General features: G+C 38.0%; 1 protein-coding gene across 1 annotated transcript in view; it reads right to left on the bottom strand.

Moving 5' to 3' along the window:
• Positions 1–2,338: 2,338 nt before the first annotated feature.
• The window catches only part of PACRG (parkin coregulated), a 267,926-nt gene continuing 242,300 nt past the window's right edge, over positions 2,339–27,964 (bottom strand). The window contains exon 6 of the mRNA XM_086626857.1: positions 2,339–2,499. Coding sequence (XP_086482983.1) covers positions 2,339–2,499 — 161 coding nt within the window. The remainder of the gene's footprint in view (positions 2,500–27,964) is intronic.

Raw genomic sequence — 27,964 nt, 5'->3', positions numbered from 1 at the left:
CGGTGGGGGAACCACAGCCAGCTCATGAGGAGTTTTGTGATCTCGGGCAAAGAGCGGTACTGGGCTTACTCTTAAGGACAGAAAACAAATAGCTAAGGAGTGAAAGGTGCCCTGCAATTATTCCTTCTGTGAAGGGCCTGATCTGTTTCTGAGCTGAATAACTTGGCTCCGTCCAAGTTGGGAGCAGTCCTGGCAGTCCCCCAGCACGCTTTATGCTCACGGGAAAACTGTGATGCCACAGAAACCAAACCCACAGGTGCCAGTAAACGAAAAAGTATGTATCATTGGTGCCAGGGACAATGCAGGACAGGGGGCTGCTGAGGGGAAATAGAGGAACAAATTGTAAGCAAAGGCTGAGCTGATAGTGCCAGGGTAGCTGCGCAGAAAGGCATTTTTGGAAGAGGAGGTGTGGCATTAGACCCCTCTGTGGTATCCTGCTAGACTCTGTGCTGAAAGGTTTGAAGACCAAGTCTTGAGTTTCCCAAGACATGGGCCTTCAGCCAGGCTTCACCTTCCTTTCTGACCGGGAGGGGAAAGATTTACAGATACCCTAGATGTGAGGCAGCATATTGGATGTGATGTTCCACCACAGGTGTCTGTTAGTCACTGCCTAAACTCTAGAGACTTGAGGGAAGCACTGGCATTGCATAAAAGAGAACTCAGAAAGAACCGAAAACCAAATAGAAAAGAAAGGTCTCCTCTGAAGCCTGGGAAAAAGGCTGCAGCAGCCATGCTTAAACTAAGGACTGGTGAGCACTCATGGCTGGTGGCGTCACTTGATGCTGCAGTTCCTCAAAGAGGCAGGAATAGTAAAAATCTTCCTCTTAACTTTTATTTTTTTTTTCCATTACAGAAAAGAGAAGAAAGTAAAGGAAAAATAAATCCTCAGGCTGAAGATCCCACAGAACAGAAAAAAGTCAGTCTAATGTCAGTCTAACATCAGATCCAGCTCAAAGTTTCAGCAGGTGGGAAGGTGCTCCCCACGCTTCCACGATGCACCCAAGAGAACAGGGCAGTGTAGGAGCTGTGTCTCTCACACAGGCAAGCCTTGTAGGATGTGAATATGGATGTGGATAAGCACTTGGAAAAAGTCTCATGTGTCTAACACCAAAGAGTGCGTTTTGAGCTCTATACAGTTACTGAGAAACACTTGAAAGTGCCGCTTGCATATATTTTAAGAGCTTCCAGAAACCAGAATAAAAGCAAAATGAGCCCAAAGTCTGCACTTGAAAAAATCTCAAGCTTTTTAGACAAAGCTCATATCTCCTGGTTTGTTTTGAGCTGAGTTGATATTTTCAAATGTTTGTCCTTGAGAATTGCAAAACTTGCTTTTTTTTTGTAGGTTTATTCCACAGAAATGCTTAAAAAGCAATAAAGTCAATCTCAATAGCATTACTTAAATCCATGATTATATCAATTCCCTGTTGTCGGTATGCAGGGAGAAACTGAGTAGGAAATTCTAAAGGATTCCTGTAACAATAGTTACATTGTTTGTACACATGTATACCATAACAACAGAAAAGCAACAGCAGCCTTGCAGTTACAAAAGAACACTCAGTTCCCTTTAAAAATATACGTGTATATTCTGTGTTTGCCTAGATTAACAGTGTCATTAGGGACTGATACACTATGTACACTCCATCTTCCATCTGATTTATTGAAGTTCTGTGCAGGTTTTTTTTCCTTCAAAACTGTGGTTGTGCCTGATGCTCACCAAGAGGAACCCAAGATCCTTGTGAATGTAAACACCTGGAAGCTGAGATCAGGAGTGTGTAAGAAACATGAATTAATTTTATGACAGTTCTTTATAATGGACCATATAAATTTTCCCACTGTAATTGGTATATACATTCAACAGTTTTATTGTATGTCAGTGCACATTATTCGGCACAGCTGCTAGAGAGGCATTGCTGAACTGGTGTTTCTCTTCCATGACAAACACCTATTAAGCAGTCAGCATAAACTCTTCTTGTTACAGCGTCTGACATCACCCTCAGGGCAAGCGGACACAGAACAGCAATTGCTGAATTGCGTATGAAAATTATAGTTTTATTGTCTATACAAGTGAAGGTTTAACTCCGATTCCTGCTCGAGTCAGCTCTGTTATAAAGGAGCGATTCTTTCAGGGAACAAACAAGCACAGTACACCATTGTAATCAAAGGAACAGGCACTATTTATGTATTGGAAAGCCTTGTTCACAATAGTGCTAACACTCTAATGCCCCAGAAGCCACTATTTTAGCAGCTGTAGAGAAAAAAAGCATGACTAACAAGATGCCACACAGAGTCAGACACAGTTTTTTTAGAGCACAAATGGGATCATCCCATTTGATACAACTCAGTTTAATATGCACGACTGATAAGTAGGGTTCATGTATTTAATGTTTATATAAGCAGTTTCTCCACCGCAGCGTTCAAAGGCTTCCAGTGTCTCTCGAATCAGATCTCCAATATTTTCGTGCTTCTGCTGGCTGTAGTCTATCCCATCGCCTGAATTAACTGGTTAATAAAACAGAAAAACCCAAGAATTATATTAAATTTACTGTTATGCTTTGAAATAGTGACATAGGAAATTGCAATTGCTGGTCAGTCACCGTGCCTCTATTAGCAACATTGCTCTGTGACACAAAACACATCTGAATATGAAAACAGGATGGTTTTGGCACCTTTTTAAGGCTTTGCTCAGGCTCCAGCTTTGTATGCCTCCAAAATTTGTTTATGTATGCATTATTTCAGTATCTAAGCAAAAATTCTAATAAAAATAAAGAAAACGCATTCTTTTATAGGATAAAGATGAACTCTCTCTTAACACAGTTAATCCCTTAAGACCATTACTTTATCTCTAGCATCGCTCATTTAGGACAAAATTCTATTGCCAGATATATAAATGCTTATCTACAAAACGTGACTTAAGCTAGACTTCTTATGGTTTGAAATCTTGAATAAGTATTGGTTTGGGATTGTTCCATGTTAGACATCATATTCACACACCTATGTTGCTTCTGATAGAGGGGATGTCATGTGGCCTGAAAGAGACATTTGGAGAATAACATGGCACTCATCCAATTTCTGCTCCCTGGAAAATGTGTAAAATTAAGTCGATGTCAAAAGGACAAACTAGTGCAGAATCACCAACATTTACTGCTCTAACATGGAGTAGCAAGGGTGACACACATTCATATACACACAGCATAATTCTTTAAAAAAACACATGTGAACAACTGTAACAACAAAAAATAAAAGAGTGAGAAGTAACTTCACCTGCAATGATGCTGAGAGAATTAAACGAGGAACATACGTTCAGTTTGGTTTTAAAGCAATATTCTGCAAACTGTCTTAATATGGGTATATTCCAAGCCATATATAAAAAAATAGTTTGGTAGGAGCATGACGTGCTCAGATCAGGTGTGGTGTAGAGGCCAGGTGGAGCAGCTGCCACACGACTGTGGGGTTGTCCACACACAATCAGTGGTCTCACTCCAGGCATTGGTGACAATGTGCCCATGTCATATGTTTAACGTCTCAAATAACGCTGCTTGTTTACCCACACTCTCAGCCAGACAGCAAAGGACACATTTCTTAAGACAGCACAGCCAACTTCTTAGGTAATGCCTGCCTCTCACATTAGAAACATGGTGCACACAAGGGCGAAGGTAAATTTTGCTCCCGCTGCTGCCTCCACGTCCCCGGGCGGACAGGGTGTAGATGTACAACTATACCTGTCCTCACATCCTCTCCTGGATCTAAGTCCGAGGATCTGGACTTAAAGTTTGTGACTTTACCAGCGAAAACTGAAGAACCATGCTCATGAAGAAAGAGCTGAGGACCATGGATAAAAATAATCTTTTTCCTGAATTTCCTGTAAAACATCTGATTGTTCTCCAAGTTAATTATGTGTATATCAGTTTTTCAAACACTTTACACACATTTGTGTCACTTTGCTTTTTGTAAAATGTTTACAGAAATACAGATGTGACATACAAGTACTGGGCTTCTGAGTGGGAAGGAAGTTTTTTTTTTTGTGATGATTACTCTTAAGCACACAAATACTTTCCTTTATAGTAACTATTTATTTCACTAACATGAGAAGCCAGGGTTGTGATATCAAAATTTACTACAATGAATGTATTGTAGTGTTAGAAATAATGATTATGAGAGTGGACAGAAAACACCAAGAGTTATTAAATAAAAGGATTAGCTTATACAAAATACTAATGCAGAAAGAAAAGCACATTACAACTGAGTGCAATTTAGGCTAAACATGGTTTGCTCTTGCAGAAAACAACTGAGATCAACTGTGCCTCATCATCTGTGTTGCATGTGCACTGTCAGCACTCCCAAGAGCACCTGAAGGTATTTCTGATTTCACCAGTTTGAGTGAAGGAAACCCTGAACCTTGACCTAAGTCTTGGCAAATATGTAAAGGAATTACTGACTTTCCAACCATTTGTCTATTATCTGTAATTTTAAGCCCACACACATGCTCTGCTAATGAGCTTACACAGCTTTCATCGTTCTTTCAAAGAAGCAGTAAAAAAATAAGCTCTCTGGAAGTAATGGTGATACATTGCTAAACAAGTTTGGAGGAGACCAACATGACACCATGATAATGCTGGTAGTAGATGTATTTTCCAGAATCCCATGTTACAGTCTTTATTATACAGCATAGTCTGTACAATAAATGATGCCTTAGATGCTTGATTAAAAGGTGCCTAAGAGAATGAGACAATGATAAAGGAAATAGTCTGCAAGGGAAGACTGAATGTGTGATGTGCAGACCGTCATTACAATTTTTTTTTTTCCTACAGACCATCTGTGCTATACGAAGGTTTGTACCCTCAAGACAGCCATAATTCACATTAATGTCATGACACAAGCTCCAGCCAACAATACCAGAAAGGTTATGTCAGCATTAAGGTCACCTGGTAAATACTGAAATAGCTACCCTGTGCAGTTATAGGAATTAACAAATCTTTCAGAAAAAAAAAAGATAATCATTAACCCAACAGGCCAACATCCACTAAACAGATGAGTCAGAATGATCTGCCCAATGCACCTGAGGGTAAGTATCTAGTCATAATGATGATGATGATTAGTTGGAAAAAAATAGCTACTGAAGTATAGCGGTCTCAGCATGCCCTTCTTTGGTTTGACTCTGTTTCCAAGTTAGTTTGCATGAGAAGCCAACTTTGTCAGCCACAAAAATGTTGCATATGTAAAGTGTGAACATGGATCTGACTCAAGCTCTTTATGAAGTTGTCCTTTGTGAGGGAGAATAAATCAACACGAAAATGCTAGGAGCACATTTGTCATATCTTTGTCTTGAAGTGGAATGTCTGGCAAATTTAGCACTCACTAAGAACTCTTTCCAGAGTAAACGATCTTTCTGTGTTTAGAAGAAACACATTGAAGAAATACTAATAGATCTCGAGGATTACAAATAGGAAAAGATCTCGTTTACCTTTTTGCATCAAAAAGTTAGTTCCCAGTCTCCTAAATCATGCATCAAGGGTTTTATGGTCCGTAAAAGTGAAGTGGAAGGCTTTGCACCTGTCAAGACCTGTGCTAGCTGATGACATCACCCAGCACAGCAAGCCAGGAATGGCACTCCCTGTCCCGCCGTCAGCACTGCCGATGCCAGCTGCTGCAACCGAGGAAACCCTGCTTAGACCCTCAGGGACTGAACTCAGCATTTGGCAAGGAATGGAGGGGGATTTGAATTTTGCTTTAAAATGTGGTTTGTATTTGAGTCTAGACATGCTTCTGTTCGTGATTCAGGATATTAAAGAAATTCTGGTGTTATTTGTATTCCATCTCATTTCATTTTAAAATTTCACTGGGGTAACGATACAAATATAAAATTGTATTACACTAAAGAAGGACAAGCAAATTTCTCTCAGTGCATTACGAGCTTGATCAGGCAGTTTTGAAGACCTGAAGTGGACGAGAACGGTAAACCAACCCTTAAAGCTCAGTCAGATCTACTCTTATCTCTGAACAATTGTTAGCATCTGAAAGTGCCCAAGACATTCTTTCAGTTTATTAGATTTCACTTCGACGCAGGCCAGGCCTCAAATAGAGGGATTTTTAATCCCCGAATATGTCAAAGTACCTCTCTGTAATTATCTAAGGTTCCTCTTCATGGAAAGCACAAATTAAACCAAGAATTTTCATACACCTGTTGTTGTAGGGGTAGCATAGATCTTTAGATATTATAGTTTCCCCAAATGTTAAATATCTGAGGAATGCTTAGAGTTGGAGGAATAATACTTAAAAGAGATTTCTGAAGAGACTGAATGAAGCCTCATGTTCCCAGCTTAAACAATATTTTCAATTTAATTGTAACTCAAAGGCCATTCCTTCATTTTTTACTGAGGAACGTTTGACAGCATATAAACACACACATATTTCAACTTGTTGTCTTGGAACAAGTGGGTCCTAGCAGAAATCTTTTAACTACTACTAGTTAACAAGAGAGAGCTCTTGTGTAACGGGACTTTTTTTGTACACAAATCAATAAAGGTACTTGGAAAGATAGGCATCATTCCTCCGTTTTTGAATCTTGAGAAACAGAGATACTGAAAGGTAAAGTGACTTGCTCCAGGTCATGGAAGGGATCAGTCACAAATCATGCTTTCTGATTTTATATTGTAGATGATAAAAGTACTATTTATGGTGAAATATAACTATGGAAAAAATAATTTTAAAGCTGCTCAGTTCACCCTAGTCAAACCAACAGGTAGTTTCAGCAATTAAAATGATTGCAATAATCCAGCACACTAACCACTTAACTGAATAAGATTTCTACTTCAAAAAACCAACAGTGATGGGATGGTAAAGTGCAGATATATTTCTCAGTACGGAATTGTATTTCTGTAGAAAAGCCTATCACAGATCGATATACAGTTAAGAAGTACAAACTAGCATTAAAATATTTTGTGGAAAATGTCAGGACTTTGTCCCTCCTAGGAGCCAGCATCAGTACCAAGAAATAAATGGAGGCCGATTTCAGCTGTAGATTGACACGCATGTGTGTCAGAGTTCACATCGCGTAAGTTCACTACTCAGGTCTAGTTCAGAGCTTAATTAATTTTTTGAAATTATCTTGTTAGGATTAGTTTAATTGTCATAAAAGATGTCGGCTTCGTGACTAGAGTGGAGAATGAAAGCCCCTGATGAGTCAGTGCAGTGGGAGAGAGGAGGGCTCCTTTGCACAGCTCCTCTCACTGTGACTCAGAACTGTGCTTTGGAATTGTCAGCTCCAGGAAGGATGAGGTAGTTTGGTCTCCCTGTTCATTTAATTGAAAGTTTGTGAAAGTCACAGGCTAAGACTCTAAAACTCTCCTGTCTGCTAAGAAACAGAGGGACACTGCCAGTTCTTTTCACTCAGGTGAAGGAAGAGCAACCAGGAGGTTATGACTTCTGGTCATTACTAACTCAGACGGAAAACCATGTGTTCCATTCCTGAAGGCTCAGAGCAATGTGAAGACCAGTTGTACATATTTCTTAGGACATTTCTAGATTATGTGCACGCAGAAGTGCAAACTGGCCCCACATAAACTGGTCCCAAAGCAAGAGTGTTGGAAAGAAGAGCCCATAAAGTAATTTATGTTGGGAGGAACCTCTGGAGCCATCTGGTACAAATGGCCTGCTAAAAGTTAGCTCCATTTTCGAAGGCAGGTCAGGTTGCTCAGGGTGAAATATCTGAAGTTGCTCAGCACAGAGTAAGCCCAGAATGAGAAATGATGCAGAGGTCTCCTTGAGCTGGCAGAGCTTTTTGCCAGCCATTTCAAATGTGGCGAAGGAAGGTGGTACTCCTCAAGTATTAAAACATATTTGATGAAAGAGGATTTGCTGAACTTACAAACTTCATAGGGAAAATTATTATCTGTTTTGATACAAAACAAATCTAAACTCTTGGCATCGTAACAGATTCTAAACTGCATCTATAACATTGCTTTTGGAAAGTTAATCATATACTGAAGAGAAAGGCACAGATTTCGCTGCAAAATTATTAAAATTTCATTAACACCCTGACTCGAATCTTTGAAAACATAGTTTAAATAAATTTAAGGAAGCTTTCAAAGCACTTCAACATATTAAAGCAGAAAGCAGTAATACACTTTAAGGAGGCCAAACCTTTGAATATGCACAGACCTGTTTTTTGACATTACCAACACTTAGAGTTCCTTGTCTTTTGCTTTACTTGGCTCTTCCTTCTATTTTTCATCACCAATTCCGAGTGTTTATCTCTTTACAATGCCACAGTACTGCAAAGATTGCAGAAGAATGTTTCAATCCAAGAAGAAAGCATTTATGATTGGAATTTAAAAAGAATACTAATATAGAGACATTTCTGCTTATCATAGGCCTTACAAAAAAACGAATTTTATATTTTTGATATAAACCAGCTATGTATTATCTATCTAAATAAGATGCTTCCAAGACTTTCTGTATTATCATTGAAGGCATTTTGGTTTAGCATAAAATATAAATTCTTTCTATAGTTATCTTCCATATGCAACTAGCGTCTAGTTATTTCATAAATTAGCATTTATTTTAAAATGTAAGTGCCGTTACTATAAATACTATTCAGAAAGTCAACAATTTAATAAGTGGAGGAAGTGCTCTGATTGGAAAGGAAACATTTGACTGACTTAACAATGTTTTACTGATGATGTAAACCTACTACAGATAAATGTAACTACTTGTAAACTGCTGCAGTATAAAAAAAAAAAACCACGAAACCAACAGACCAATAAACGCAACTGAAAATGAGCCAAGGCAGCAGCTGTTATCACAGTTTTCCATTTCCAGGAAATGTTAGCAACATCAGATGTAATCCGTTCTAAGCCCAGAACTTCTTTTTTTTAAATAGAAATACAAAAATGAAAAAGAAATCACAGATTTTGTAACCAATTATATTCGTAAACATATTTGAGCAATGAGGTAAAAAATAAGAGAATATTATTGGATATTTTTCCTCTATAAGCACCTAGACTTCTCTGCTGAATTTAGGCTTTGAAGTTTGCCTGTGTTTGTGCTACTGATCAATACCCAACAAACTAGTATTAAATATTCTTAGATAAATAGCATACTCAACAGGGGAACAGAAACCAGAGTCAGATCTCTGTGGCCTTGGTGCACTGTTTACTGTTGCGAAATAATACATTAGGTCACAAATCGTGCTTAAAGTGCAACAAGAGTTGCACCACTTATGTGAATCTGATGTTCTTCCAATTGTTTTGGATATATATATGTGCTAGTACAAAGTATTTACTAAATACTTTACTAAAAATACTGTTTTTTAGCTGGAAATCATGTTTGTGTGTGCAAAATTTGCATAGCTTTGCTGGACTGATGTGAAATACATTTGCTTGTCACAATAATTTCTCATCCAAATATAGTACAATTAATGCAAAAGGAATTAAAACCATGGAAAAACAATTTTTTTGTGTGTATGTGGAATAAATATGATTTATTTTATAAAGTAATTCAAAGTGACAAAGCTGAAAGTCCCAAAATGCTTTAAAGATCCCTGATTTCAATATAAAACATAATCCTGCACCAGCCAATTTTTAACATCGAGTTCATTAATACTTATACTCCTTTCCCACCCCCAGGAAGATTTTTATTTATGTAACCAACATGCTTTTCAGGGGAAGCCTTAGGCTTTTCTTTATAAACAAAAAGCTCAGTAATTCATTACTTTGCGTTAATAACTGTTGATGTGTTTGTACATCTGTCGCGTACTAATGGAATTTGTTGTGTCTAAATTCACTGTTCAAAATCATTACCATTTAAGGACTCTATTTGGTATAGCTTGTCTATCAAAAATTTCATTGACAACTGCATGAATTCAATGACTGATTTCATAACTTTGTGACAGAAGGGCGAGTCCTTCATTATCATTGAAATGCAACCATATAAAAAAATAAGTCAATACCGTAAAAATATCCTATCGAAAATAATGGGAGCAGGTTGCTAGATATGCCTACAGGTTGCTGGATATGCCTGAAATTGCCAGTTTTCTAGTTTTTCTCTTCTGTAAATAAGTGAAATAAGGAAGAACCTGAAGTCAACAGGGTGTTTTAGCAGTGATTCAAGAAGGGACAAGGAGATGAAAGCTATGAATGACTGTGTGGATTTGACAAGATTTCTTTCATTGATATGGGACAAGGACAGAATTTATGCAGTTAAAGGACAGCTAGCACTGACACTGGAATATACTATTTTATCCTCAAGCCAGACAGAAAGGAACACCCTGCTCTCCCAGATGTCTGTACTATAAGAGTCAGGATATGCCCTTCTGGTGTCTCTTTCAATTTTGTTAATATGTATTTTTTTAAAGTAAATTAAGTAATCTTATTATCGTTCCTTTCTGTGTTTTTCCAGTTGGATCAATGCATATGGTAGATGAAAAAAAAATTACCTTCCCAAGATATGAATTTGCATTCTTTTTATGAAGAACAGGAAGCACATAAAAATAAATACTTACCCAAAGCTAGTTAACAGCTATTCATTTTACATTAAGAAAAACGTACATTTGAATTTATAACAGCTTTTCATGGAAACAGAAAAAAAAATAATTTTTATAAAACTAAAATGTATTATAACGTGTAGACTTTATTCATAAGTATGTAAAACATTTAAAAAAAAATAAAATTTTGTCCCCTAGGTGTGGTGTTTCTGCAGATTCACAGCTTTTGAATTGTAGAAATTGAAGCCTTTTGAAAACGATATAGGGACTGCACATACACCACATTCAGACTGATTTTTTTTGTTGTTGTTAAAGATTTAGGAAGCTCTCACAAACTGTCTCATATTCACCTTTTTCAACATTTTCCCTGCTTTAAGTGTGAAGAAATATAAGTGAATAACAACTATTTCATTAGTGACTCTAACTGGAAGAAACTCATCCTTCTTCTTGTCTCAATTACACATACAGCTTTTGTTGCTTGACCTGTTATTCAAAAGGCTCCCACGTATGAAGAAATCAAGAGGTCCAGCATCATCTAGCCCAACGTGCTGAATGCCTGAGATCTTCTCACATCAAAGCCAGTTTCATAAGGAAAGCTGGAATGCCTTGGGAAATAAAGTTACGTGCAAAAAAGCCAGTATCTCAGGTTATAAAAACATACTCTTCTTGTATATCAGTTCAGTCTTCTGAAGTGATGCTTGAAGAGCCCGTATGTTGATATGCAAAGAAGGCACTCCTGTATTCCGTGGCACACGGTTTAGTGAGGACATAGTACCACTAGCACAAGACCATAGCTGAACAAAAAGAACATTCAGCAGATGGTCATCTCAAATACTTAATCTTTGCATCTTTTTCTGTGATTTTAAATTATTAAGTAGCAAGCTGAAGGAAGAGCAATTTGAGGAATGGGGATATGAGAGCTCTCCAGTATAAGTTGCTGAGTTCCCCAAATCTCACTTTGACCTAAGCTAATTTTTAAATTGTTATTTTAAATATTGGCATTTAAATATCTTTCTTTAGAGAACCCTTTAGCACTTTTTACTGATATTAAATGAACTGAGGAACTATATATTTTTCTGAACATGTATTTCTCCTGAGATAAATCAGTGAAAGGGAGACCCGTTGGTGGCATGTCGTGAAACTGCATAACCCATTTCAATGGTTACTAAAAGTCAGCCATCTCCAGTATGACTGCTTATTTATCTAGCTTGCTATCAGGATTGCAGGGACTCAAATAGTGGAGCATGCTGATAATGTGAGCTCCTAAATTGTCTGCTATTTTCATTAGTCTGAGAAGAATCACTTCTCTGAATTTGAAAAAAATAGAAAGAAACTGAACCGCAATGGCAGTTAACAGTAAAAAATGCTATTGATAACATCAGTGGGTATGTACAAAGACAGAAGATATTTACACGTGTTTTTCCAGTAACTTGACCCAGTAATAAGACCACCTACTGAGATTTAGCAGACTGACACACTTTTGCATGCACAGCAAAACCTTTTGTTTCGCCACTTATGCAACTTTTATAAGGTTACTTCCTTTACTATCCAATATAAAATAATTACTTACTATACCACTATAGGTATCAGAGACTCTAGATTGTGATTTTAAAAATATGCTTCTAACTTTTTCACAAAGGCATTTCAGTGTTAAGCTATTAAAACACAAGCATTTTAGTGATGCCTAAATACAACTATTCATAATAAAGAAGTAATTGCATGCAACAGGTGTGTATAAAAACTCTAGGATGGGAAATAGCAGTATTTTGGAGATAAAACTATTATTCATATATTTCACAAAATTTTAAGAGAAAACTATTTTTAATATATAAATATATATATTTCTTTTATTACGCTTTATTACTCTTGTTCATCAGTTTAAGAAAATGGCATTGTTCCAGTAAAAATTGTTAATGCAGAATCTTTTTTCACATTCTAGATAGGATTTTTCTGAAAAAAGAAAAAACAACCATAGATCCTAGCTATAGGAGAAAGAATTAAGAGCATATTTTTCTGATTTACAGTGTCCATGATACAATTTTACTGTTAGCATGTATGAGTATAGGAAAAAAATGTTGCTATTTCTTATATTGCTTACATCTAAAGAATTGCAATTATCCATAAGCACATGATCTCTTAAGGTCATGCTTGTTTTGACACATTTGCTGGAAAAGACCTTTAAACTTGTCTGTTCTGGGACACAGAAGTAAAAATGGCTTTTCTGTGTGCAGATAGGATACATGACATGCTCAGCAGGGTAAATTGAACCCCGGTTAACACTGGTAATACCTTTATGATATTTGTACAGATGCCTTCACGTCGAAAACATCCAACTGCTAACAATGCAGCACTTCTAGTTCAGTTTGTAACACTTTTCTTAACACCCTTTCACTTCATTACAAAAGAAGTGAACCTGAACAACAGTAAAACTTGAAAAAGAATCCTTGCTTCTCTGGTCAATTTGTATTTGCTTGTCCTAAACAGCTGCAAATATCATGTATCTATAGGTGGATGGCAGTGCACTAGTTACCGTAAGTTCACTTCCCTTTCAGTGGTCTTTTGAATGTTTCCTATCCTGACGTGTTGCTGTGCCAGAGCCTTAAGGCATAAGATCAGCAATTTTGTAATTCATTATTCTCCAGCCTATCCTGACATTATGAGGCAAATATGACCACTTACATTCTCCAACACAAAGCTAAAGCATGTTACATTTTGTGGTTGCAATCTTAATTTTTTATTCGTCATTCACTCATCTTACAGCTCTTCCAGCCCTGGTGCCTGACAAGCCTACAACTGTTCAGCTTCAGAAGGAAAACAGCTCATATACACACACACATATGCGTGTCAGGACAGGGAGGAAGAGCCAAGAGGAGTAAGTGATATGGCTGAATGCTCTTGGTCAAGTCAGGCTAGCCCAGGGCTTTCTAAGTATCAGCCAAGAAAACAGTTAAATAGCACGGCAGAGCACAGTGTGTTCGAATATTTGTAAGTTTGCATTTTCATGTATTATAATGAACAACAAAAGGAAAAAGCTGTCAAGAAAATTCTTCCCTGGCAAGTTAAATATGCTTTCTCACACTTGGATGATCTGAGAGTACATGCACATATTATAACTAGCTTTACATTAATAACAGTGAAATACACTGTTCCTGTGAAGGAAAGTAAGGAGGGTTTTTTTTTTTTTTTTATAAATTTAGGATACATTGAAAAGGTAACGAGGAAGACAGCATGACTAATACCTAAGCAGGACCTATTTCAAGAGTAATATTCTCTTGCAGTTTTCCGGGAATGCTTATTGCTCAGTGGCTAGGGTCAGCCTCCAGAGGAAAGGGAGAAGTAACACCTCACAAAATTCCTTTATCGCCTCTCTCCAGCAGGCGACAGCTGGCTGTTTCACCTCCTACACTGTTTAATGCTAATGACTGCAGTGAGTTTACAGGTCTCTGATCCATCTTTGCAGCTGCAGTGCTGAATTGGTACTCATGGAAGCACTACCTCAAGAGTAACCAAAAACTGTACTTCAGAAAAATATTACTGAGCATTTTTTGGACAAAAGCAGCTAGTGTGGAATGATGACTTTTGAAGGAAACTATGGGATGTTAATTTAAGGCAAAAGAATAACATCGCCTAGTCTCCATAAGTGCATGTGAATGAAATTCGTCATGAGTCACCAGGAAATTTCGTTAATGAATGGTGATATCTGGCAAGGTCTTCCTGAATTACTTGTCCTACGAAAGCCAAGGTTTATTGGGCACTTGACTGATAAGTAAAATAGACAATTCTTGTCCCAGGAACAAGAATGTGGACATGAGAGGAGTAGAAGACAAAGAAAAACAGAGGCTGAAAAATGGAGGAACAAAAGCCAAGGATATTCATTTGGCTAATTAATTTTCTTAAGTATGCTCCATAAGAGTTCTAATTTATATGAATGTATACATTATGGATTAGCATAGTTATTCCATAGTGTAATTTAAAATATCACGCTGGATGCCAATCAATATGTTACATCTGAGTCTATTGAGTTTGCACTGTCATTTCGTAGCAAAACAAGATGAAAAGCTAGATAGGCTTATCTGCACGTCTGTAGCTAGGATTCAGTATCTTTGCTTTATGGTTCTGAGTAAGAATCTCACCTACTTACAGGTTTACTTTGGGAAATTATTAGAAGGGAATGTCAACCTTATTAATGTTAGCAGAGGGCTCCTACAGGATTGTGTGCTATCAGCTTAAGTATTGACTTTTTAAGATGGAGGAGGTGAACTGAAGCTGGTTTTAGTCCATGAGAGGAGAGGTACCAACAGCCTCCCAGTGCTTGAGACCTCTCCTCTTCTATTGTCTTTCTTCTTTTCAATTATATGGATAAAAAATAGAGTCATCCAGAGATCTCTTGCTAGTTTGGTATTATCCTCATTTTAGAGAGGCATATGCTGTATCTTTCCTTAATATAAAAAAACGCTGAAGAGTCAATAAGTCATTTTAGGCATGCTTGTTATCAGATCTAGTGCTTCAGCCATCTGCCTCGACAGCTCCTGAAACTGCTGATAGTTATCTGGCAGAGATATAACCACTGTCACTGAATCCTCAGAAGTCATGGAAGAAGTCAGGCTAATATCAATTTATTTACATGTCCTCAGTATTTTAATATATCCATATCCAGCAGCTCAGATTGGCTTAGACAGGGGTTATGATTCTAGCTAGGAAGAGGAAATGATACAATAAGATAAGAACTTGATTTTATAGGAGAAGAGCAATAATAGCACTTACAATTTTCAGGTAATAGACTGACTTGAACTTCACACGTCCATGAAAGACAACTATGAAAACATCCAGGCAGAATTAGAGACACAGGCCAGGAGACGACATCATGGTATAAATCTCTTACAGTCAAAATTGAAATTTCGGACCAAGTTAGAAATTGCAATGCTTAATATTTGTCACGTGGGCTCTGCAGGAGAATTAGTAGGGCTGCACTAGACTCACCTCACAGCATAAAGTAGGAGTTACTTTCTCAAGAACAGTGCCCAAGCGAGTGAAAGGCTGATGAGTGAGTCTCACGGAGGTAGCCAGAGGAGAACAGTGAGCAGAACAGTGTCTAAAATCTTGCTTTTTTCTGAGACTCAAATGTTTGCATCCACCTCTAAAAAAACTCAGAAGTTTTAATGAGGGTAGATCTCTATTGCCGTTCCTTCTGGGTGAGATCGAATGCTTTCTTTAAAAGCAACTTTTGCTGTGAGACAGTAATGATACCTGCATCCCATGGATGTGTGTTGGTTTTGCGCTACATCTCTTTACGACAATAACTCAAGTTTCCCACAAGTTCTACCAGCTAAAAGACAGTATAAGCTAAGGCCAGTTCTGAGTTCTATGTATTGCATACTCTACCAACATTTCTCTCACCACGGGCATAAATTTGAATCTCTCCCCTCTACCAGATGCTTATTTTTTCAGAAACTCTGCCACTTTTCCACTTAGATTGAATTTGGACAATGAATTTAAAAGTTACAGGAGCTGAGGAAGGGGAAAGACTTGCAGAACAGAAAAACCTTGTGACTCCATTAAGTCTTGCATTCTTAGGATGGCAGGCAAAAACATGAGTGAGGGCAACAGTGGCTGCCTCCATTCTTACTGTATGGAAACCTAGTGGTGGAGCACCCTCCTAGGAAGCAGAAAACAAGTCCAGCATCGTTCAGCCTATGTGGTTTCAAATTACAACTTTCATGGTCTGGGAGAGTTCACCTAATTATAAAGTTAGTTACTCATGGAGACAGGCTCTTTTGACCTCTCTGCTTATGATTTGGCAAGGAAGAAGCTGTTAACACAGACTTTTTGTTACACTATGAACTCGTGCCAATGTTTTCAGAAACACTCGTAGTTTAGCACCTGAATCCAATTTTCGGCAGCTACCTGAGTGGGCCGATCCTGAACCCTTACCCGTTCCCAAATGAAAGCTGCAGTAAATCAGAACATCTGTACATAAGGCTAGGTACTTAAATGCCTAAATACAGATTTACATGAATACATCTACAGTGCCAAGTTTTAAGTGTTTTGACTTGAACTAACATCCTAACAGATGGTTACTCTGCATCTATCTTCATTTATTTATGGCTGTTTATGTTTTTACAGATGTAATAACTGATCTAAAAGTGATACAAGCTTATTCCTTGTCTTTTTTATTTATTTATATTCCAGTAACAGTTAAAGATATCACTGTACTGCACAATCTACTGCAATTACATAAAGATGATCTTTCTGTGTTGTACTCACAAGAGGTCCTTCCAAATATTCAAGAAAAACTGCCATGACCATAAGGCAAAGTAGACAAACATAAATTAGATGTTAGCATCATCTGTAATATTGTAAGCTTAAGCAAGATATTAACAAAAATAAACAACCTCAAAACACTCTGAAAAAAAATGAGGAGAAAATAAAGAGAAATAAAGAAGAGAACATTTAAGTATGTGTATCAGAAGCTTCAGAAAATGGAATTCAACAGAATTAATGCAAATTTCTCAATAAGATAAATCTTATGCTACATAAAATGAAATTTGTGTTATCATAAGCAGGTACAGGTCTCATTCAAGAAACTGTCATGCAAGTGTGTAAGTGATTGCAAAATCAGGACTAAAGAGTGTTTATTTATATCAAAGCATTTCCTAGCTAAAGAAGCAAGCAAGCAAGGCAATCACGTACAAAGTATTAAGAAATGAAGGGCCTAGTACTCCTCTCAGCTATATTCATGCCTCACCATGTAAATCAATTAATTTCAGAAAACTAAATGAGAGAGGGAGTTTGCTTTTCTCTGCCTACTACAGTGATTAATTAGCTTACTTTCAATACAAAAAGTTCATAACTTTTTTTCACAGTACTAAATGTACAAGAAAACAACAGCTATCCATTACCCCTCTAACAGGAAAAGGCACATGTGACCATGAAACACTGTGAGACTTCGGTAAGAAATGGCATGAGAAAGAAAATTTCTCAGCTTTGAAGTTGTATTTATTTATATGTAAGTTGCAATATCCAGAGAACGCAAAATTTTCCATAATAATTTTCTTACATTACTGAAACATGCATTTTTAATGCACCACTTTAACTACAGCTGTCTGAAGAAGATTCAGGAGATCATTACAGTTGCCAACATTTATTATACACCTTTATGTGCTCTGTAAGACCACTGCATTTGTACTGAGAAACCAGACCTGGAAAGGAAAGGAAAGAAAAGGAAATTTTCCCACTGAATGATAAAGATGGTTTATTTCCAAAAGCCAAATAAATTTTTCAGGAAACATAAACTCAAAAAATTATTGATGTAGAACAGTTATTATTGCATCAGCTGCAGAACTCTACTGGGCAAAACAGAAAGGAGAAGCCCTTAGGCCACATTTTGTGTGACCTAATTCTTTCAAGGGTATGTTTCTGCAAATTTTTAGGAAGTGACAATGCAAATGAATGACAGTTCCCACCGTGATGTTTTCATGGAATTTCTGCATAACCTCTAAACAGCAGACTTAGCACCAACACTACAGTACATAGTTTTGGTGTAGAGTTTAATTACTTTTGGATGTAAATGAGCAGAAAAACAATTATCACACACCCAGCAGAAGAAACGGTTATGCTTCTATAAATTTCTGGTATTCTACTGTTGCAATTGTCAATTTAAAGTTTCAGTCTATATGCTTCTGCCAGTTAATGATTAGTCTACCACATTTTGATGAAATTGCACTCCAGTCAAGGGAAATGAAGTAAAAAGATGAGGGGAAAAGAGAAACTAATATTGCTAAAGTCTAATTAGAGCAGCAGGGCCAGTGCTGGACTTAGCTGTGATGAGGTTGTCGTTCTATTAAATTCACTGAGTTCAGTGAGAGCAAGATCAAATGCTATGATTTGATTTTCATGAGTGAAGTGTTAATAGGAGTGTGAATTAACTTTTTCTTCATGTTGTGAAACTGTTTTTATATTAATGTAAAGCAGAATACAATCATTCTCTCTGGGAGTATATGTCTAGGATCTGCTCATTGACTTTCAGAAGGATTAGGGTATACAGTTTATTTTGAAGGAAATTACATTTCATTTACTAGGAAAAAAAAATATTCTTTTGACTTCAGCATCAGCAGCAACATCCACCACAACTTCATTTTAACAGTTTCCTATGTCAGACAACTGTTTCTTACTTATATGATTTTAATTCATGCTGGTTTGTTTCTAAATGAGTACTTGCAGCAAGTGAATGTACTTTCATTTAGCAGCTTAAGGTTTTTGTTTAACAACTTAAGACTACATTTTAGCTATAGTTGATAAAACACGACAACTAAAAAATAAATCTTTAAGAATGTAATTGGATTTTATCTCAAAAAAATTAATTATGCACACCTTGATATTAAACTCTGTATTTCTCCCCTAGAACATCTAGATATCATATTTAACCCCTCCTCCAAATGTCTTAATGGGCATTCACAACAGCTTTACTAGCCATATATTCTGAAATGTTTCTGGGTTCATGATACATGAACTTAGTACAATAAATGTTGATACTATAACCTGAGTGTCCATATAAAAATATTTTGTGGAGAAATATCATGTATGAAGATCTTCATCCCTCCACCTACAGTTATTTAATACAGAAAGATCCAAAACGTGTAATTTAGATAAGGCAGAATACCATTTTAAATGAAAAAGGTCAAATGTATGTAATACACATTTTTCACTTCAAATTGTGCACAAAGTTTATTTGTAGACCTTTGAAGTTGATGGGAAACTTGAGTGTTTATTCAGCTGGAACTTTAAGTATTTAATATATAATGCATATGTTTCCTGAAATAGTTTAAATTGACTACTACAAACAAATAGTGAGATGTTGTATACACATCTCAAATATTCCATGAAGCAGATTAAAAATGTGATATGGACATCAATTCCTTAATGCTTCATAATGCCTATTCAATAGTAAAAGACAGCAATAGAATTTTGTATTTGATTTTCTAAGACAACCATAATCCTCCATTCCTTCAATAGTCCATGAATAAAAGGAAAATCTAAGGAATGCATGTAAGGTCTCTATATTTTTTTTTCTTCCTTTTAATTCTGCTGTTCTGAGGACTTTTTCAAAAATTCTTTCGATAAACATCATCAATATAAACACATCTATTGGCAAGAATATTTTCATTGGAGAAAAACTGTGAGAGTCCATAATCCCTGATGTCAATAGTTCCATCATGGTGTTTGTTTATCTCTAATGCATGTAGCATTCTCAGCTTTCATCTTTTCCAGTGTCTTACAGGGATCAGCTCTTAGGATAGAGCGGTTGTACGAATTCAGATTCCATCAAGATAGAAAACGACATCAGGAGAAGAGAATATTCTGTTGTATTTTGCTGAAGCTATCATCTTCCAACCTATCACCTTATACTGAGGGATTCTCAAGATAACTAGACCATCAAAGCAGCCCATTTGGATCACTTGACATTCAGTCATGGAATGCCTGTATAGTTAAAAATTTTGAAATAGGACTTTTTCCAACTGAGACTGAAGTTAAACCTATACTCTAGCCTGCTGTATTATGATTAGGCCCTGGCTTTTTCATTGAAAACTGCCTGAATGAATTACTGAAATTTATATTACTTCATTATAAGTACAACAAACCCTGATTATTGGTATCCTTTAAAATTGCCAGGCCAAAGATAAGATCTCTATCCTAAATGTGAAAGTCCTGTAAGAAATGTTTACCCCATGTACTGTAGAGTGTATTTCTCTGTGAAGAGACTGTCATCCTCAGTTTCTTTCTTTTGTATTAATCATGAATCTATCAATCTGAAAAACAAAGCTCATGAGAGCAGAATATAGGCTAATTCAAAAAACAGAACAAAAGATTTCAGATTCCCTGTCGGAGGATTTTAGATTGACGACAATTCTCTCAGCTTTCAGAACAAAGCTAAAAACTCACTTCAAATTAGTATCCTCATAGTCACTGTACAGAGCAGCTAAGAAGAAGAAAATAGGACATGGATCAAGGTGGAAAAGGTGAGGTTAAGAGTAACTGAGATTGCTAAACTATTGTGAGTCTAATTAGTTTTTGGGAAAGACTCAAATCCAATAATAGGTAACATTAAAAAAATTTATTTAGATGAGAAGGTGAGAAATACTTTACCCTAGAAAAGTATTTAATGTTGGGAAATGTTGGTTTAATAGAAAATAAGATGGGAGGGGGAGTTAATTTACAATTAAATAATCACATTAAGTAATAAATGTTTTGTGGCTATTACCATAATCACAATTGATTGCTTAGTTGCAATGGTTTTTAAAAAGGAAAATAGTTTAAGTTACAAAAATGTGCTATTTAAAATGCATGTGTATAGTACTTTGTAATAAGATATGGATTATAACTGTGTAATTGACTGACATTCAATTAAAAAGCTTGAAATTAAGTAAAGATGGCTGTGTATCGAACTGTTGCATTTTAGTGCACTTCTGTTGGCAAAAACAGATTGCTTTTGAACTGTATCACCAAGGGTGTAGAACTATAAGTTGAAGAGCAGATTCTGTAATCAACATGCTTATCTGTCCCTCAGAGCTGTTATCTTGAGCAATGCACATTTTGTTTCCATCTTTTGAACCAAATAGATCTTTGAAAATATTAGGAGAAACTTTTAGATTATTTTTTTTCATAAAGTTAAACTACAATAAGCATAAGATAACTTCTTTGGAGTAAAAAGCATTTATATGAGCTGAAGTTCTGGCCAATTCTATTTAATTACAAAAAGACAAAGAGCTTTTCCCAAAGATTGAGTAATTAATTTATTATTTTCTGAAAAAACAACAAGAAAATCATGTTACCGTCTTAAAGCACCTAGCAAAATATAGTTGTAATGTTTGGAATTATAATATAGACCCTGAAGAATTACTTATAAAGTGGCATTAAAAGTCCAATATACACTCAAGATTTATTGACCTAGCAGGAAAGAAGTGTTATTTGGATCTTAAAATTACCAGCATATAGTACTCAGTTTGGTTTCAGGAAGAAGAATAGGAGCAATAGAGTAAGGGGCAAAAGAACTTTTTTGACCTTCAGATCCTGACCTCAATGAGCAGTGTGGGACAGATCCCACCATTTGATATCATGAGCCTTCAGTGCTGGAGATCATTCCCTGGAGCTGTTTCATTTGTAATATTGCCATTAGACCTGATTCGTCACAGCCCATGTGAACAAGGAAATGGCAACACCATAGTCTTTAGGGATGTCTATAAATAACAAAAAGATGACTCTCCTTTGGTTCAGTAAGATGCAGTAAATGACTAAGGAAGAGGTGTTTCCTAGTTCTACTAAGGTCAAATTCACTTCATGAATATATGCATGTCTTTTACTGTAATTAATGGAGGTGTAAATAGGTCTACAAACAGAATCTAAGATAAGGCATCTACTATTTTAAACAATAACATTAGTATAACGTGTGTAACACTAAATACCTAGTTTACAAATTTGGATCTAAATACAAAATACAGCTATTTGAATGTAAAATAACTATTTTACTCCAGTTATACATTGTGATCGTGATTTTGTATAGTTTTAACAGCATTTGTTAGTTATATATCATTTATTAAAATAATCTGTCTTATTTTTCAGATAAATATTTTTTTACAAGTAACAAACAAGTCAAAAGCATTCAAAATTATTCTACTGTACACAAAATGTTATCAACTGAAGCATATATTTTAAATGTTCCTGAAGAATTGGATGGTTGATTTTTTTTCAGTTTGGTACCCATCATTGCTTCATGTTGAACAATTAAACTGGTTAGACACACTGTCTCTCTGTGAATAAGGAAATGAAAAGTACTCTGTCAGCATGCTTGTTAAATGTAATTGAATTTAGCATGTATGCTAGAAATGAAATCTCATTTCTTTTTCTAAATTTGTAGGTCATAGGTTGCATTAAGTAGAGCCTAACTGCCACACAATGTTTGGATTTTGTACCATTACATCTCAATAAGTTCTGCTCCTGATTTCATCATTATAACATATCCTCCAACATTTTGAAAATCTCTCTCTGATGAATGTTATCTGTTAAACATATGTTTTCATAGAATCATAGAATCATGGAATACCAGGTTGGAAGGGACCTCAAGGATCATCTGGTCCAACTTTTCTTGGCAAAAGCACGGTCTAGACAAGATGGCCCAGCACCTTGTTCAGTCAAATCTTAAAAGTGTCCGATGTTGGAGAATCCACCACTTCCCTGGGAAGATTATTCCAATAGCTGATTGTTCTAATTGTGAAAAATTTTCTTCTTGTGTCCAGTTGGAATCTCCCCAGGTGTAGCTTGTACTGATTACCGCTCATGTTTCCCATGTGACTCCTTGTAAAAAGGGAGCCTCTATCTTCTTTGTAGCCACCCTTTAAATACTGGAATATGGTGATAAGGTGTCCCCTAAGCCTTCTTTTCTCGAGGCTGAACAAATCCAGCCCTTTCTTATACAGCAGGCTTCTCAGTCCTTTGATCATCTTTGTGGCCCTTCTCTGGACTCTCTCCAGCCTGTCCACACCGTTTTGTATAGCAGGGACCAAAACCGAACACAATATTCCAGATGTGGCCTGCCAAGTGCTAAGTAGAGTGGGTTAATGACTTCTTTATCTCTGCTGGTGATGCCTTTGTTGATGCAACCCAGCACCCTGTTGGATTTTGCTGCAGCAGCACACTGTTCACTCATATTGAGCTTGTTGTCCACCAAGACCCCCAGGTCCCTTTACACAGAGCTGCTTCCCAGCCCAGTAAATCCCAACCTGTGCTGCACTCCTGTATTATATTTTCCCAGGTGCAAGGCCTTAGATTTGTCCTTGTTGAACTTCATAAGGTTCCTGTTAGCCCACTCTTCCAGCTTATCCAGGTCTTCCTGTAGGATGGCTCTCCCTTCCAAAGTGTCCACTTCCCCACTCAGTTTGATATCATCAACGCACTTCATCAGAGTACGCCTGATCCCATCATCCAGATCACTTATGAAGATATTAAACAGCGTTGGGCCCAACATAAATCCCTGGGGGACCCCACTTGTGACAGGTTGCCAGTTTGAAAGGAGCTATTTACCACCATTCTCTGGGTGCAGCTTGTCAGCCAGTTCCTCACCCACCACACAGACCACTTGTCTAGACCATAATGCATCAGTTTCTCTAGGAGGAGCCTGTGGGAAACCATATCAAAAGCCTTGGAGAAATCCAGGTAGACAATGTCCACCATTCACCCCACATCAACTGAGCACTGCGCAGGTTACTTTGTCACAGAAGGCAATCAGGTTTGTCAAGCACAATTTGCCTTTAGTGAATCTGCTCTGGCTTCTCCCAGTCACCCGCTTCATTTCACTTGTGGTAGCCCCGAGTTGTATTCATTGCATAACTTTCCCAGGGACTGAAGTAAGACTGATGGGCCTATAATTTTCTGGATCCTCCTTTCAGTCCTTCTTGTAGATGGAGGTGACATTAGCCTTCTTCCAGTCTTCTGAGACGTCCCCCAGTCTCCACAGCTTCTCAGAGATTATGGAGAGTGGCCTCACAATGACGTCAGCCAGCTCTCTTAACACCCTTGGGAGGATATTTTCAGGACCCATGGATTTTAGGGGTCGAGCTCCTGTAACAGTTCACATACCAACTCTTCCTTCACTGACAGTGGGTCTGTGTTTGCATCAACCTGGATTTTTGTTCCCAAATCCTGGGGTCCAACAGTGCTGGTAAAGACAGAGGTGAAGAAAATGTTGAGAGCCTCTGCCTTTTCAACACTGTTGGTGATTAATTCACCTCTCCTGTTTAACAGTGGACCAACGTTTTCCTTTTTGTTTCTGCTTGTTGTTTACGTACCTGAAGAATCCTTTCTTATAGTTTTTGACATCTCTGGCCAATTCCAATTTCAGCTGAGCTTTTGCTTTTCTAACTGCATCTCTTCACACCCTGGCAATGCTCTTGTAGTTCTCAATGGGTATTTGTCTGCTTTTCCGACTCTGATATGCTTCTCTTTTGGTTTTGAGCAGACTCAGAAGCTTGCAGTTAAGCAAAGGGGGTCTCTTTGTCCATCTACTTCCCTTACCTTTAAAGAAGATGAACTGTTTTTGTGCTTCCAGAATAGTGATCTTGAAAAATTCCCAGCATGCACGTGCTAGCTCCTTTATCCTCCATGGAAGCTTCCCATGGAATCTCTCCCAACTGAGCCCTGAGTGAGCTGAAGTTTGCTCTTCTGAAATCTAAACCCTTTGTCTTAGTACTAACTGGCTGAGCACAATCTCAGACTCCACAATATTGTGATCACTGCAGACAAGGCCATCACTAACTGTTGTGGTTTAGCCCACCAATCCCTTCTTCCCAGCTTTACCTCCTCCCCTCAGTGGCACAGGGAGACAGAGAATGGGGGTTGCCGGTTAGTTTGTCACAGGCTGTTTCTGCCACTCCTTCCTTAAGGGAGAGGACTCTTCACACTCTTCCCTTGCTCCAATGTGGAGTCCCTTTCCACAGAAGACAGTTCTCCACACACTTCTCTGATGCGAGCCCTTCCCACAGAATCCAGTCCTTATCTATCAGATTGCTCCAGAGTGGGCTTCTTCCCCACAGAGTCATGGCTTCTTAGGGAACAGTCACCTGCTCTGGCGTGGAGTCCCTTCCCATGGACTGCAGATGCATCTCTGCTCCACCGTCAGTCTTCAGCAGTGTGGGGTCCTTTCCCACAGAGAGAGTCCTCTAAGAACTCCTTCTGGTGCAGGCGTCTCTGATCTGGTGTGGGGTTCTCCATGGGCTGCTGGTGGATCTCTGCTCCATCGTTAATCTCCATGGGCTACAGGAGGGCAGCCTGCCATCTCACCACAGGCTGCAGGGGAATCTCAGCTCTGGCACATCTCCTCTCACTCCATCTTCACTGACCTTGGTGTCTGCATAGCCATTTCTTTCAGATCTCAGTCCTCTTTCTGCTGCAGCTGTGCCAGGCTCAACCGGTCTGACAAACCTCGGCAGTCCTGGCAAGAATGAACTCCACCCGGTGGGTGCCCCGGGAGCAGGGCACTTCAGAGCTCTTCCAGACACGCAGCCGTGGCCATCTCCAGCCGAGTGACAGCAGTCCAGCGCAGGAAGCCACCCACGTGGGAGGCCGGGACCGATGTCTCTCGCCTCCCCCCTCTCTTCCCTGCAGGTCCTGCATGGTGGGGGTTTCTTTGTTCCCTTCTTAAACATGTTTATTCACAGAGGTGATGGTTGGCTCAGCCTTGGCCAGAGGCGAGTCGGACCTGGCCAGAGACAAGTCCAACCAGTTTTGGAGCAGGGGAAACTCCTAGCAACTCCTCACAGGGGCTATCCCTGTAGCCCCTCCCCTGCTACCAAAACCCTACCACATAAACCCAACACACTAACCAAGATATTACAAAGCAGGTTTTCTGGGTTTGTGAGGAGTAAGTCCAGCAGTGCCGCATTTCTGGTTGGCACATTTAACAGTTGTATGAGGAAGCAGTCCTCTATGCATTCCCAGAACTTCATGGATAACATGTGAGCTGCTGAGTAGTTGAAGTCACCTGCAAGAACCAGTTTCTGTTGAGTCAAAGCTTGCTTAACTTTCACAACTTCCATATTTTTGAATCCCATGACTGATTAGAATATGGATATGAAGAAATAAAATATACACCTTTTTTTTGGCCCCAAACAATTGACCAAATACAAACCTAGAAAAGACAAAAACCAAAATATAAACCCAGGTACAAAAGGCCCCGAGCATCAGTGAACACTGGCTGCCAACCTCACTTCTAGAATGGTCTCCAGTAAAACCCTGACTCTGCCTGGGACTCTTTCTGATAAATATACTGACTAGTATTCAAGTGCATCACTTATAAATAGGACCCCATAATAACTTTTTTTTCTCCTCTCTTTCAGATGTTTAGTTAGTATAATTTGATATTTATGTCACTGGTTATTTACCTTATGGCTTGCTAGCTATGGTAGCAAGTTCCCATTTATGTCTCAACTAGCATGTACAGAAGTTTTTCAGTGAGCTACTCTACCTTGGAAATGTAGTTTGAAATATGTTTTCAAATGAAAAACTAGTAATTAACGTATAAGAAAAGTGGGCACGGCCACAGTACATTGTGTCAGTCATTTAGAAAATTTTTTGGCTTTACTATTTAGAAGCTGATCAGTTTGGCTATAGATCTTGATATACATATAAACTTTTATTGTTCTTAGTAATATTAATACTGGGCTTTTACCTATATATAAAGCTTTTAGGATTGTTGGCAATAGCACAAAAATAAAAAAGGTGCACAAAAAAAATATTTCAAACAAGAAGCGAAGATAGGCACAGAATCTTGTCTAAAATCAATCAGCCTGAGTGTGCTGGTTTTGACTGGAATAGAGTTCATTTTCTTCGCAGTAGCTGGTATGGGGCTATATTTTGAATTTGTGCTGGAAACAGTGTTGATAATGCAGAGATGTTTTCATTCCTGCTGAGCAGTGCTCACACAGAGCCAAGGCCTTTTCTGCTTCTCACCAGTGAGTAGGCTGGGGGTGCACAAGAAGTTGGGAGGGGACACAACTGGGACAGCTGACTCCAACTGACCAAAGGGATATTTCATACCATATGACGTCATGCTTAGCCTATAAAGCTGAGGGAAGAAGAAGGAAGTGGGAGATGTTTGGAGTGACGGTGTTTGTCTTCCCAAGTAACTGTTATGCGTGATGGAGCCCTCCTTTCCTGGAGATGACTGAACATCTGCCTGCCCATGGGAAGTGGTGAATGCATTCCTTGTGCTGCTTGCTTGTGTGCATGGCTTTTGCTTTACTTATTAAACTGTCTGTATCTCAACCCAGAAGTTTTCTTACTTTTACTCCTTTGATTCTCTCCCCCATCCCACCGACGGGGAGTGAGCGAGTGGCTGGGTGGTGTTTAGTTGCCAGCTGGGGTTAAAACCATGACACTAAGAAGAAAAAAAATCTTTAAGTATTTTTCTTTTTCCACACAAGCTCTGGAGGTTAATAAAATGTATAAAATTGAGTCAGTACGAGGACTGCTCAACTAACCCTGAAGTTTTCCAAAAGACGTAAGATAAAGATCATTTAAGCTTATTCTGCAACTACAGTCACCCACCTAATGATATCAGTGGCCTGTACAAAAAGTTAAATCAGCTTCTGCATGAAAGGAGAGCATCTTTCAACAATTTTATCAGGTAACTTTTAGACTTAAATTGGTATGAAGACAAAGATAAGAGAAAAAACATAGGTAGCACGGTGAGTTGACATACTAACTGGTTTTTCACCCCAGCAGATGAGAGTTGGAAGTCAAACTCAAAGTGTAAATGAGATGCATTTTCTGGTGTCATTCTTGTCCATTTGTTCAGAGTACAAAATCACCATGTAATTTGCTCTGATTAATTGTGATTAGCAGCTGTATTCAAATAGTTTGGAACTGTACTTAGAAGCTGTGTAAAATGAGAAAGCTACAACATCCATGTAGAAAGATAAGGTTGCATGATACTTC

The sequence above is a fragment of the Tauraco erythrolophus genome, chromosome 2, assembly GCF_009769465.1.
Source record: "Tauraco erythrolophus isolate bTauEry1 chromosome 2, bTauEry1.pri, whole genome shotgun sequence".
Classification (NCBI taxonomy): Eukaryota; Metazoa; Chordata; class Aves; order Musophagiformes; family Musophagidae; genus Tauraco; species Tauraco erythrolophus.
Note: the sequence above shows the minus strand (reverse complement) of the source record. Positions and strands in the feature narration are given on the sequence as shown.